This window comes from Nipponia nippon, unplaced genomic scaffold, assembly GCF_047370975.1.
Source record: "Nipponia nippon isolate SJK-2023a ecotype South Korea unplaced genomic scaffold, ASM4737097v1 scaffold_10, whole genome shotgun sequence".
Classification (NCBI taxonomy): Eukaryota; Metazoa; Chordata; class Aves; order Pelecaniformes; family Threskiornithidae; genus Nipponia; species Nipponia nippon.
The window spans coordinates 18,706,897-18,721,109 of record NW_028262291.1 but is presented as its reverse complement, the minus strand read 5'-3'; the positions used below and the strand labels follow the sequence as shown (position 1 = coordinate 18,721,109).

General features: G+C 43.0%; 1 protein-coding gene across 8 annotated transcripts in view; it reads right to left on the bottom strand.

Annotated features, from left to right (window-relative positions):
- The window catches only part of MOB2 (MOB kinase activator 2), a 121,043-nt gene that overhangs the window by 27,559 nt on the left and 79,271 nt on the right, over nucleotides 1-14,213 (bottom strand). The window contains exon 1 of one of the 8 annotated variants that reach the window (XM_009462452.2): nucleotides 5,038-5,265. The exons of the other annotated variants lie outside the window; for them this stretch is intronic. Coding sequence (XP_009460727.1) covers nucleotides 5,038-5,147 — 110 coding nt within the window. The 5' untranslated portion in view covers nucleotides 5,148-5,265. Of the gene's footprint in view, nucleotides 1-5,037; nucleotides 5,266-14,213 lie in introns of those variants that run through there. 8 annotated transcript variants of the gene reach the window in all.

Here is a 14,213-nt window from a genome sequence, read left to right as displayed (position 1 = left end):
ACTGCCCCATAGAGTCATTGGTCCTTTCCGTGTATCTGGGTGAGAGTCCTGAAAGGCTGTCATTGAACAAGAAATCAGCTCCTGTTACAGAAATATTCAGCAAGACACAGCATGACAATTAGTGATGTCAGTTGCCCTGAACCATAAACATTTTGAACTATTTTGGTACAGTGGAAAGTTGTGGGAGGGAGAAAGAACAGGATAAAAATAGCTGACATGGTTCTGAGGAGCATTTTGCCTATAAGCCCCTTCCCTGCACACTGCCTTCCCTCCCTTCTCTTCTCTTCTGCCTGTCCTCAGACTTCTGCATTAATCAGATTAGCTAATGTTAAACAAGGCTCTTCCTAATTACTTTCTATACTGTATACCAGACTAAATTATTGAAAAATGTTTCTACCTAAATTAGCATAAAACAGGATTGATTTTTTTTAAAAAATATTTGCTTTAGTTCTGTCAATCCACACAAGCATCACAGACAACAGCTATCTTCAGCAATGAGAGTCCAGGCAGTGGAGAAGAGGCAGCCACAAAAACCACGCTTTCTACCCACCTATGTCCTGTTTCATGAACACGTTTAAGATGACTTTGCATGATCACTTAAAAAACAGCATCCAACGTCACAATTAACCTGCTTTCTTTCTGATCTTGCTATGAAATATTTAAGGAATAGATAAGAAATTTTTCAAAAATTTCTAAGTGCTGGATGTAAAAATATATAGTACCATCCAGGATACCAACACAAACTTGCTAATTTATCTAACCGAAACAATCATTATCACACTATCACTGAAAACAAATTACTACAGTCTTGAAAAGTACCTGTAAAAATTCCACTTTGTTAGTAATGCCAATGGCATACCTACCCGAAAAGAGTGGGGTTGGTTGTTTTATTTTTTTGGTTTGCATCCAAATCAATCCCTGCACATTGCTGTAAGAAGGGAGGCTCTTACAAGAAAATGGAATTTTACGTTATCTATTCCCACGCTCATCCTGGACCATGTGTACATATAAACCATACTGACATCACAACTCTGTAGCCCGCATCATTCTTCTTGCCTGACACCATATCACCAATTGTAAGTCAACTATCCCAGGGGGACTCGGTTTCACTGGAGACTTAAAAAGAAACGCACTGACTATGGCATGAGTAGTCGTCTCTGAAAATCGCCTGCGCAGGACCCAAAGTGCCACGGCACAGCAAACGCTGCAGTTCTGAGCCACACTCAAGCGTCTGAATTGGGACTCAAGCACTGGCGCAGGTAGTCAACACTGTGTCCTGAAGTTATCAGCACACAGCTCTGAAGAACACATATGGCCAGCCCAGTTATCTGCTGGGACCAAAGAGGGGAGATCTCTCATGTACCCGAGTCTGCCTTCCACTTGTGCCGCTTGAGGCCAGTAAAAAGCACACCTCTGCAAGGAAGCTAACAGTAATCAGCTGTTTCACAAAAAATTTGAACAATTAATTAAATAATGTTAAAAGGTAGAAAGATATTCCAAGTTTTTACATTGTACTTTTTTCCCATTCCCCTTCTACCTCTCTACAGAGTCACCAACTTGTACAAAACAAAACAGAAAACAGAAAAACTGAATCCATTTTGGGTTTTTCCCTCCCTAACCATGGGCTAAATAATTACACAGTTCGTTACAGGAGAGGGGGAAAATGATATTAACATATTTCAAAAACATCTGAAGTGAAATGAAAGCCCTAATTAAACACTGTGCTAAGGAATACACATAACTTCATCTCAGCTACGCTAAGATTAATTTAAAGGTGAGATGACACTTTTCTAATGGTGTGGGTTTTTTTTTTTATCATTACAAGTGTGTAGTCTTGGTCCCATCCCTGAAGTGTTAAACACAGTTTACTAACCCATATGATGAAAGATACAAGCATCTCCAGAGTTCTTCATAGCTGAATCACTAATAATTTAAAAGAGTAATAAACCCAACAGTAGCTTTCATAAAAAATTAATTAGAAAGGCTGAGAGCACATCTGTTGCTTTTGTTACATTCCCCCCCCCCCTTTCTGGTTCAGTTGTCTTTCCCCATGCTCTTTTAAACTCTTCTCAGGTTCTCAGGGCTGCTGCTTCTTCTCGTGAAGCCTTTTTGCTTCCTCACACTTCCCTCCTTGTTTCCTCCCCGTACTGATTTTTCCTGTGGCAGCTATTACTAGTGTGTGACAGAGACACTATTTGGCACCCAGGAGCTAGGGAGACTTGGACCTACTAACTAATGAAAACAACTTGCATGTTAAAAGCTTCAACAGAATGAGTTACTTATAAGTACATACAACTCACGTAAATAATGTACAACAAATTTGCTATGGAGGAGAATCATACCGATTAAGTATCGTACTGGAACAACTGAGCTTTGTAATTCACAACCAGGAGAGAGACAGAAATGGAGGGCAATTTAGAGAGAAGATGGGCACTCTCTCCCTCGTCCACTGTGAACTTCTACAAGTCCTTGGCAGCCTGCGGAGGGCTAGGAAGGAACGGTGATGATGATGGTTCCCAGTTATGCCTGGCCTAAAATGGAGTAGGCTGTTCATAACGCCAGGCTACGCACAAGCAAGATACCCTTTGATCTCATCACCAGGCCATTTATAGGACTGATAAGAAGAAAAATTACTTCATCCAAATTTTAGTATTGATTCATCAAGTTTAGTATTGATTCGTCTTCCGTATAGACTATAGAAAACTCAATCAGCAGTGTTTCAGGTGGCCAGGTGTAAAAGTGGTATTTGATACCCTTTGTCCTACACTTACTCTGAAATAGATGGTAAACCGTTACAGTAATGTGGGATTCATCTCATTTAACTTCAAATGACAACAACATAAGTACTAATGAGTGAGCTGTCACTCTGTATCGGCTGGCATTGCACCTCTGCATTCAACCACATCTTTAAGCTCCCTTTTCTTGTCTACCACCAGCAAAGCCAACAAAGCTCAGCTGTGGATGCCTATGTTCAAAGAAATCCCACCACAGCTGTCACCAACAAGTCACCATTTTTGGCCTAAATGAGGTCCCACGTGGTTCCTTCTTTCAGCATCACTGCGCTCACATTTTCTAAAGCACTAATAACCGATTTCTGCAATAAGGAAACTTCAGTTGGACTTAGTATTTACCTAGGCTCCTAGCTAGTACCTGTGCTCTTACGCTGCCTGAGCTCTTTACAGAATAGGATGAGTTTATGTTTTACAGAACAAAACTGGAAGAAAAGCAAGATGAAGCAACACACATAAGGTCAGATAAGGTATCTGAAGTATATTCAAGAAGAGAAATAAGAGAACCAGTCTGGCATCTAAAGAAAGTTTTTGTGATTTCTCATTTCTCTCTAACTGGTTGTAAAAGGAGATAACCCAGAATGAAAAGACACATTAAAAAAAAACTCCACTACAAAACAGTAATCACTCCCATCTAGTAACAGCTTAGCAAAATGAAGTTAGGCTATTAATTCCCAAGCCCAAAATATTTCATGTATGACAACAAATTTTTCCTCCTTTCATAACAGTTTTATAGTATATGTAGAAAATAAACCTCAGGAAAAAAAAGCAATTAAAATTATGCACAATTTCTGCACGTACCCAGTTGCAGGAGGAGGGATGAGGTTATGTTATACTTTTTTAAAAGCATACACTGAACAAATCATAAAAATATGTTTCACTGCTAAGTCACAGGAAGTTACCTATACTTTAAAATAAACTGCCATAGATGCTGAACAAAAGGTTTGGCAATTCTTCCCTACAGAGGCACCCATCTATTTACATCTCGGAGAGCTGCCAACAGAACAGCTACCAAAAACTTCAAAAGGTTCACAGTATGAATAGCAAGCCGCTGGCCAAAGGATTTTATATGACCAGCTGTGTAACACCATATTGAATTATAGACACACCACCCCCAAAAAACGCAAAGAAGGGACATTAAACTTGTTAAAAAGCTGAAAAAGAAACCTGAACTCCTTAAACTAATGTTTTCTACAGGACGGTATTTTTAACAGGAAAAAAAGCCCAAAAACAAAACCATAAAGTACTGCAATACTGCACTTCTTTAAGAGCAACTCTAAGCGATTCCTCTCACCAAGCCTGCTTTAAGCCCAGTGAACTTCTCTAGTTTAAGTCGCAGCCAGAGCTCAGCTGCTTTGTGATCAGAACACTCTGCTTTAATAAATGGCTCCCCTAAACTTGCTTGGGGAGAGAAGAGACATGAGTCAACAGAGGGAGGGATAATGTTTCTGTTGACAAACATTTAACAATTGGCAACAGATAGCAGGAAACGGGGACAAACGAAAGTTTGCCAAATAAAGTTACACTGGAGGAACAAGGCTCCTTTTTGGAGCAGCACTGCCATTCTTCATAGATCCCAGAAAAATATCTGAACGCACTTAAACCAAAAGCTGCAGTTGTTGAAGAGCTAGGCTGCTAATCCTAATATTTGTGGCGACATTTTTCCCTGCAAACCAGAACGGGTCAGAACTCCTCCGAATCAAATTACTGCACGTCCTTTGCCAAAGAGTCTGGTTTTGGTCTCAGTAGTCATACACGTCTCAGTGTTCACACAAGTCCCTCTGAGCTACATGAGCAATTTTTTCCCCTCATCTTATGACATTTCTGTAGAAAACATGCCAAAGCATATGTAGCGTCTTGGTCAGACTCCTTATTCAGGAAAGCCAGGACCTTCACCATCTGCTTACGTCCTGGAAATTTAGTTCTCAGGGAGCACAAACAAAATTTGACTGCAGTATTATGGGTGGACAAATGTTTCTCTCCAAGCAGCTATTGCTATTCCAACTTCCACCCTCCCAGATTGCTACACAAGATCCAGCGGGAGCCAAGAGCAGCCTCCCTCCTCCAGACACGAGAGGGGCCGAGCAGGAGGAGGCACCGGGCCGGGCTTCCAGCTTAGCTCCGGCTCCTCTCGGGGCCGTACGTGCGCTCGGGGGGGAGCCCCCGTTCACGCAGACGCGCTCGCCCACGGGAGCCCCGCGGGGCAGCCGCCCTGCCCGCCCGCCGCCACCGGCGGACCCGTCCTTACCGCAGCACTTTGCCCACCGCCTGCAGGACCATTTTGCAGCTTAATCCGGGTTTGGGACTCTGGGCGAGGACGGGCCGTTCACTGGGGAGGCTGCAGTGATCCCCAACCATGGTACGGCGGGAGGAGCGCGGCGCGGCCGAGCACAGCGGAGCGGGGAAGCGCCGGGGCGCCGGTGGGCACGGCACTGCCCGGGCTCTCCGCCGCTCTCCCCGGCCGGCGGCCGCCCGCCCCCGCCGAGCGCCCCGGCCCGGCCCGGCCCCCGCCCGGCGCCGCCAATGGGCAGCGGCGCTGGGGGCGGGCGGCCTCCGCGGCTCCCCCGCCCGCCGCCGCTCGGCGCCCGGCCCGGCGCTGCCCCTGAATCGGCCCTTTCAGGCCGGAGGAGGCCGCGGCTGGGGCCAGGGCGCCGCCCCCGGGCTCCGCCGGGGCTTCTGCCGCGCCGCCCCGGCCCGGGGTTATACAACCCTCGCCTCTCCCTCGGCCCTGGGCGCCGGGCAGGGCTTCGCTGCGAGGAGCTGCGGGGCGGCAGCAGGTCTGCAAGCGGCAGGGAGGAAGCACCCCGGCCCTGGCCCTGGCGAGTCCACCAAAGCAGCGCTGTCCAACACAAGCGCCACCATCAACAATAAAATCCTCTGCCACTTCTTCTGGCAGCCAGAAAGTAAGCACGACAAAGTAGATTTGCTAGGACAGCGATGCCACAGGACACGGGGCAAACACGGCTGCTGTTGGTGTCTGCAGTACAGGCCCCATCTGTAACAGGGCCATGCTGGACGCCCAGCGAGAAATGGGAATAATGACACCTTTCACAAGCAAGGCTTTGCATTGCTCTCTCAGGGCTCTGTGACAAATAAGGGCACGGGCTAGCCCCAAGAGCAGAGCTAGATGCACTCTGCTGAAACACAGTTTTACACAGTGACTGTCAGCCCAGCAATGACCTCAAGACCTTTATCAGAGGGGTCTAAACAGAGGAAGGGTGAAGAAGCGTAAAACCATAAACAGCAAGAGGCACCTTGCTGTTATGACCAGAGCTAAGAGCAGGCACTTGGGTAATGGTCCTCAAAAGACGAGTGATTAAGCAGTGTCCCCAAACACGAGGTCCGCTGAGACACACCAGCAGTTTCACGTGGAGAAACCACTTTGCCATGAGTTTTCCTAACAGACCTTAGAAAGGCACTGTACGTCCAGCTCGTTAGCCACGCCATGTAACCATCACTCAAGCACACACCTTTTGGACAGGCAGCTGTGCCCACGGCTTGCTGATGTAGCATTTAGAGCCAAATCATAACAAAAAATGTGACGGGCGTGGCATTACATGACCTAGAACACAAAGCCCTGAGGACGTCACTTATTCTGGCACACTAAAACCTGACCCGTGACATCTCAGAGAAAACAGTGGTTTTGCCATTTCAGGTACATCTGCAACAGCGGCTGCAGGCAGAAGGGACAGTTCCCCAGACAGGTATTGGCCAAGCTCTCCGGTTCATTTACTAAACAGGCATCTTCCCCTGTAAATAGGAGGCCATCAGACTTGTTGAATTAAACCTAGCACAAGTCATGCCATTGTTGCCGTCACCAACCCAGCATCACTTGGTCAAAGCGGGTGGGAACGTTGCTGCTGTTGGCACAAGCCCAAGGAACCACAGCCACGTGATGCAACTTGGAGGAACAACGCGCCAGTCGCAAAGCACCCACCCAGGCCGCGGTGCCTGTCAGTCACACGCTGTCTTTTAGTCGCACATCCAAGTTAGGCCTCCACATCCTTGTGAAGAAGGAGGTATTTTTATTCCCACTCTCCAAGCAATCCACTTAAGAGGGGGTTTTAATGATTTTGCTGATAGCACACAGGAAGCCTGCAGCTGAACACAGCTCAGCTTTCCACTCTGCAGCCCGGTGCTTCATACAGAAGATTATCCAACCCTTGAAAAACCTGATGCTCGCTCAATCTTTTCCCTAAGTAACAGAGACTTGTCACAGTAATATTAAAAAGCAACAGTCCTGGCAAACGCAGGAAGGACACCTGCCAAGAGGGCAGTTGCCCTCGTTTCGTTCACCAGTGAAATCCGCACAGAGAGAATTTTGTTTGTTAAAAAAACACCCTAAAAACAACAAGCCTGTGATATAAAGCAGCTTAAGTTTTAATAAAAATCTGTCTATCCAAAGTAAATTAAAGAAAAATCCAGGGGTCAAACCAAAATAAATACAGCTCTGTGGCGTTACAGTTGTATTAGGAAAGCTGGCCTCTCTGTGACTCTGACAGCTAAACATTTGCTCTTCAGAGATGGAGCTTCAATGATCTCACACAGGTTAGGAACCGATGATCTTCTGTTAAACCTGATAGATCAACTGAAATAATCTTTAAACCTGATATCTTTTTACTTTTACCCAGATAAATGACCCATTTCTCTATGCTGTTAGCTTCTGCATCAAACCGGCACTTTCCTCAACCATCCATCTCCACAGCACCCTTTCCAGCCTTTCCTCCACCTATCAGTTTTCCTTCATTCAAGCAGTATCCCCTTTTTTGGATCAACTGCACGCTACAGTTCACCTGTAGTACTGGATTTTATAGAAGTTGTGGGAAAACCCATCATCTCAAAGTCAATTTTAAATGCTCCAAAATAATAAAAGTGAAACAAGGTTATTATAGGAAGCACAACCTAAGCACATACACTTTATTTATACGGCATCAACATAAGTAATTTAAAACACATGTGCAGTACAGATTCTCACACTTTAACAAGATTCAGAGCACATGTGAAGACACAAATAGGTTTACTTGAAAGCTGCTGCATCCAGCAAGAGCAGTACTTGATCTAAAAGCAACGTATTTATTTGAACACAGCTACTGGTCTGATCTCTACGTATGCATATTCTGAAGGATGCATATCTGCCCTTCCTCAAGGGTGTGTCTACAGCCATCCGATAGCCTGCCTACTTACATCCATCGGTAGCTTCTTTTTCACTTGCTTTTTTTTTTACTCTGCATGTAACAATGGTTGGATCCGACCTTAGCACAAGTGTGCTTCAGCAGTGGCAAACTGCTGCTAGCACATCCCTTACCCACCAGCCAGGCTTGAAAGGTCACAGAGTTGTGTATTGAAATAATCACTAAAACGTTAACAGAAATACTTGTGAATGGACCTACCAACAGCTTTATGACTTTTATCAGTCCTACAGACACATCAGCAAAACAGTAACATCACCAGTGGCACAGAGTAAGGGCACAAAACAGTACACTGGGAACAGCGGAGCCCCGTTTCCCACCACTTACACATGACTGTATGTGCTTATAGTACACTGACGGAAAGTCTTCTACGCTGATCCCAGCCACCAAGCCAAGGAATGGTATTTATAAATTTTATGAATAATGCTCTATATTTATAATGATGTTATAAGCAGCAGTTAAACAATTACATATTTATTTGCCCCTTTTAGGGTTTCATAAAAATGAAGCATAAAGCAGCCACCACAGGGAAGTATACTAGTACCCAGAGGTTTGGCAAAGAAAGCAAGTCATATCAACCCAGACAAGTAAACAATGTCAGGGGAAAAAAAATAATCATAACCATTATTCTGATTAAGGTACAATTCAGCATTTATATGTATAGAAATGAGGCCTTGTAACATCAGATTGTAAAGTTCTGTTCTAAATTAAACTGAAGTTTATTGTGTGTCCCTGCCTGGCATACAACATTTCAATTTTGCTAGCTAATTAGCCCCTTTGTTTAACTTTAGTGTGCCCTGCTACCACCTTTTCCTTTCTAGTTACCTCACGGTGCATCCCCAGGTCTCTAGAACGACTTAAAATCAGCAATGAAAACATTTTATCCTTTAGCTTGCCTCTATGCAGTATTTATACTGAGATTACATTTGCTCTCCATTTTGTCATCCTCACATAGCAGCAGAGATGGCATGAGCAGCTCCGCTCCGTATAGACAGTAAGGCATGGATTTTGGACAGAAGACAGACTGGAGTCAAAGTTGTCTCAGTCTCTACAAAAGTAGTTTGGAGGTGGTCATAGAGAAGGGGGAAATAAAAGATTTCAAGGCTATACTTTCAGCTCCACTCTTGAGATAATAGCAGGAGGAATTGGTCTTCCTGACCACACAGAGTGTTGTGATACAAGCCTTGTCAACGGTGGCCACACACATTGCAGAAAGTTTGCGCATAAAAGATTGAGCTTAAAAGCAGCACATTTGTAAGTGACAAGGTGCCTATATTTGCTGCTTTATTGAAAGGTCTGGTAACAAGTCAGTGCCTATCCTGCAACCACCACCGTTGGCTTCGTCAATACTGTGGAGGGTTTTTTCTGCAATAGGCAGAGAGAAAAAGTGGTACATGATATTCTCACCTGTACATGAGATTCTCACCTAATCCATAACATGAGAAACAAGCAATCAATTGCAGCAAGAACAGCAAAATAGCTCAAAATATCAGTAAAGCTTCACCAGCAACTCCAAAGCGTTTATATTACAGCATTTTGGAAAGGATGCAAAAGATGAGAAGAACCAAGGGTTCATCAAGTATCACTTTCCTTAAAAAAAGAAAAAGGAAAAAAAATGAAAAAGGAAAGTGAATGCTGCTGTATGTACCGAACAGAGAAATCGTGATCTCAAAGGTACTGTATGCCTGGCATATGTGTAGGCACAGCTATTGTTCTGAAATCCCCCGAAATGTCAAGTTAAGCCAGGTTCATCAAGAAGTGTGTATGGATGAGAGCTCAAGAACGTGAATGCGTTGAAGGAAGCAGCAATAGCAGCAGCTCAGCAGGCGATACTCAACTCTACCAGCATTGAACAAGTACCCGAGAACCATTAAGAAAGGATGGGATGCTGATGCTCAGACTCTACATGGAAAAGTGATGTGAAATAGGGGGCAGAGTTGATTTCTATCACCTGCGTTTCAATCAGTCATCCTGAGTCAGCCCACCTCAAGTGACAGAAGCCCTCTGCAAAACACACACCAGCAGGACACTTGTTTCCTGAGCAGCTGTTCCAGGTGAGTTTGTGGCAAGTAGACTCTGAGTCGAGGAATTGCCGTGGAGTTGGAGAAAAATATCAGATTCAGACCTTAGTTTGTAGTATCCCTGAAAACTTACCACTATTACAAAAATAATTTCTGTTTTTAAAAGTTATTATTCTGAATCCTAGGCAAGTTACAAGATTACTGCATTCTGCTTAAAGTTTCCCCTGCTTTCAACAGAAAAGGTTCTTTGCTTTCTGTACTAAGGTGTCGTATACCATTATATAGCACCTTATTTCAGTAACGGATGAAGCAGTCCCTATATGGTACCTTTCTTACACAGTTCATTCCAAAATAATAAAACATCACAATGACACAGCCTCAGGAGGCAGAGAGTTTTCCTCTTTCTAGTTTGCAAAACAATATGCTTGGTACTACTATATAAAGGAACAATAAACTGGAAAATATTTGCAAATAAACAGCTCAAATCCATCACCCTCATAAAACTGTCTTCCATATAGACAAACTTTGCTGGGCAAAAGCCTAGCAATAGCTCCAGGTGACAGTGAAGCTCAAGTGACAGGCAACGTCTACCTCAAACGGGATGAAATCCCTTTTTTTCTTTCAGTGGGGAATGAGGAGAGAAGAAAACACAAACAAGTAAAGATGTGCCAGTGAAGCTAATGCATTTATCATTCTGAGTGCCCAAAAGGATGTCTTTCGACACATGTATCTCACAGATTAAGTCAGAGGATGAAGTCTTATTAAGCAGCATACCTGCTGATAGGCTGCATGGGGTGCTCACAGTGTACTGTAAAGATTGAGATGCTTAATTTATACCATTGCAGCCACTGGTAGTTCCTTTCTAGAGATAACACAAGGGAGAATTTCATCTTGCATTTTACCATTCCTTTTTTTTTTTCTTGCCCTAATTTTGAAGTTTAACTAGGCTGCGCTCCAGGGAAGCATTAGTGCAATATGCATTTCATACAGAAAAGCTAAAATGAAAAACTCCTGTTCTTTTCCCTTCCCTCCCCCAAATACACTGGACCTCAAGCTTCATATAAAGAGGTAAAACTTCTAAAACTTGGCTAAGAAGTTCTCCCCAGTGATTGTTTAACATATTCAGAGCTACTTGCTACAGATATATAGAACTCCCCCTGTAAGTTTTACAACACAACTACTGTTTTCACAGACTTAGGTAAATATGGCAAGGAAAACAAAACCCTAATTGCAAATTGGCATTGAACTCTAGACTAAGGAGTCAAAGGTGTAATCAGCACAGAAAAGGAGGGTATCTGTGTCAGCGCTGTTATTGGTCAGGACTATCTACGCTTGGGTGGGAATGGCATAGAATGAAAAAGGGGAGATGCTGGGAGTGAACTTGCAGAGTTTTCCCAGACAGATGGAGAGCCACTAAGGAAATATACGTTTCCCTCCTCCTTGGTGCTAAGAATGGCTTCATTTCAGTACAGCAAATTATTTTATGTGGTAACATCATGTTTAGATGACAGCATGAGGGAAAAACAATTCATGAAATAAGTATGAAATTTATTCTAGGAGCTTTTTCTCCAGGCATGCATTACAAAACATAACACACAGAGCTTACATTATGCAAGATTAAACAGGGGAAACTATTCATTGTAATTCCTGGCACTTACAGAGTAATTCCTTAGCTACTACTTCTGAAGAGCAGGACCACAAAATCCAGAAGTCACAAAATTAACTTGGTTCACACCCAGACCAGTGCACATTTGCATTCCGCATACAACTCAAAACACACATGCTGCATCCCAGCTAATTTGATTTCTTAATACTTCGCAGGCTCAGCACAGATCAGAGTGACAGGAGGCCAATAACATTGCTGCCACGCACGATGCCATAAAGTACCTAACTTAAAATCTGAAATAGTTCAAATTTATGAAACATGAAAAAATTTCCAGCAGTAGTTCAGCCTTGCAAAGCTGTGTAAGTACTGTTTACATTGCGGCAGCTCAACCCAGAGGAGGGGCCACTTCACAGCTCTAATGTAAAACCTGTTTGGTCAGTGTGCATGTAAAGGCGTGCACTGGAGATGGACACAGGGCTACAAAAAGACTCTAACAAGTAGTCTGTCACAGGGAGTCACCTCTGCTGAAGTTACACAGCTGCATTTCAAACAGTCATGGAAGTAAAAGCATAAAGATCTTGCATTTGAGGAATCCTCAAACCTAACATACCGCTGATTAAGCATTGAACCATTTGAAAACATTAACAGTTCTTTTTCAGTATGTTGTTTGTAAATTTACTGAAAAAAACTTGAAATTTTACAGCACAATTCTGGACGCTTAGTTATAATCAAGATGTTAGACACAAGAACCCATAATATTCTCACAGCAGCGCTGTCTTGGGTCTTGGCTGTGCTTGTCAGCCTTGCCCAGGTGAGAGCTCGGCTGCATGTGGGACATACACTTACATAGGCACAGCCACACAAAACTGTGTGGCATAAGTAACCTGCTTGTAATTTTCCTAATACTTGTTACAAAAATACAGCCAGTTTTCATGCTTTGCTTTTCTGATAAAGAAAATGGCTTAAGTGCATTCACTTACCCATTTGAATTGAATCTCACACTTTGATCATACGAAACTTCAAGCATCTTACAAAACCCAACACGATCATATGATCCTGAGGTCAACCCTCTCCCACAGGGTCTGGACAGATTTGGACAAAAAGTAGCAGGATAATACAATTTAAGGTTAAGACTACCATACACTTTTTTCAGGCACTACACTAACATACACTGGGAGCACACTGGTCTAGTTCAATAGGAACTGGTGGATTTAAAAAGCCTGTATACATAGGATTGTTGGTTTTATATCATATTCATTGTTTCTAAATAACATTTCTTCAAAAGCAAGTTAAGCTAGCTACTGAATGAAATCATGCTAATAGTAGAAAAAAAAAAACTCAAAGAACACCCAAAAGAGTAAAATTTATGTAAAATATCACTTCTCTATAAAAAAAATAATATAAAACACAACTACTTAAATTATCTCAAACCATCAGAAGTTTCCTTTTTAGGCTCAGAATATTTGAAACCAATTTTTTAAAAAGCCCCTCCTGGAAGCATACAGAGGTCACAAGAAGGTCTACTTAAGACAGAACTGCCTTCCAAATTACGGCTAGATTATTGCTTTACAGGACACAAATATTTTTATTACTGTGACATGCTTGCACTGCTGTAAACCCTGGTGAAGAGGCAACCACGGATTACATCTTGAGAGAGAAATACCATAAAATAAAGGAAACTTCTATGAATGCAAATCTCATCTGATCAAGGAAAAAGAAAAGAAATGGTAGAATGCACAATGGAAGAGCCCTGAGTTTAAGCCAATCATGGAGAAAAAGAGACATGGGTTTAAAAATAACACCATTAAGCACAGATCTGTCTTTGAGCAACACTGCTGTATATAAAGCTTTTGTGATGCTGTCTTGTTTAAAATCTCCATTTTGCCTAGAATTTGTTCTATGGCTGGTTTTACACCTTTTCCCCCACAGTCCATTACAACTCTTGAATGGATGTTTATTTACTAGGAAACAAAGAAAAGCACTGGCTAACAAATGAGCTTTGCCATTCTGGTTTGACAAGATTGCCATTTGTCATGTTCTAGTAATGCAATGAGAAAATTAGCCTTGCCTGCTCTCAAGCACAGAAGTCGCACTTAAGGTACTGGATGGAAACTGAGGAGAGGACACTACTGTGTTTACCAAGACTATTCTGCGTGAACTTTGCTAAATAAGTCTCTGCACCAATTCCACAGCCAAAAAAAAAAAAAAGAAATTACTATAATCTATATTTTACATGCCTTGTTTTGCATACTTTTCCCAAACTACTTGCTTTCAGGACCTTGTCCATATCAATACATATGGAGACTAGGACCAATGGGTGATACTGTCATAGTACCATAACTCCTACTTAGCTACTAAGAAACACCATTACCAGGAACATGGCAAAGACATCTTTTTCAAATACTTGATGAAAATTGCTTCATGACTAGGAAAAGGCCCTGAAGTTGCAGTGTTACTGCGAGCACAGGCAGGCGAGTGCCAGAGGAGAGACAAATACTACGTGATAACAGAAAAGGGGAAGGATGACTCCAGACTTCTCGGAAGTTCGACTCTGCCACTACTTCCTCTGAGGTGCGAGTGAAATTGAGCCCCTCTCTAAAGCAAGATA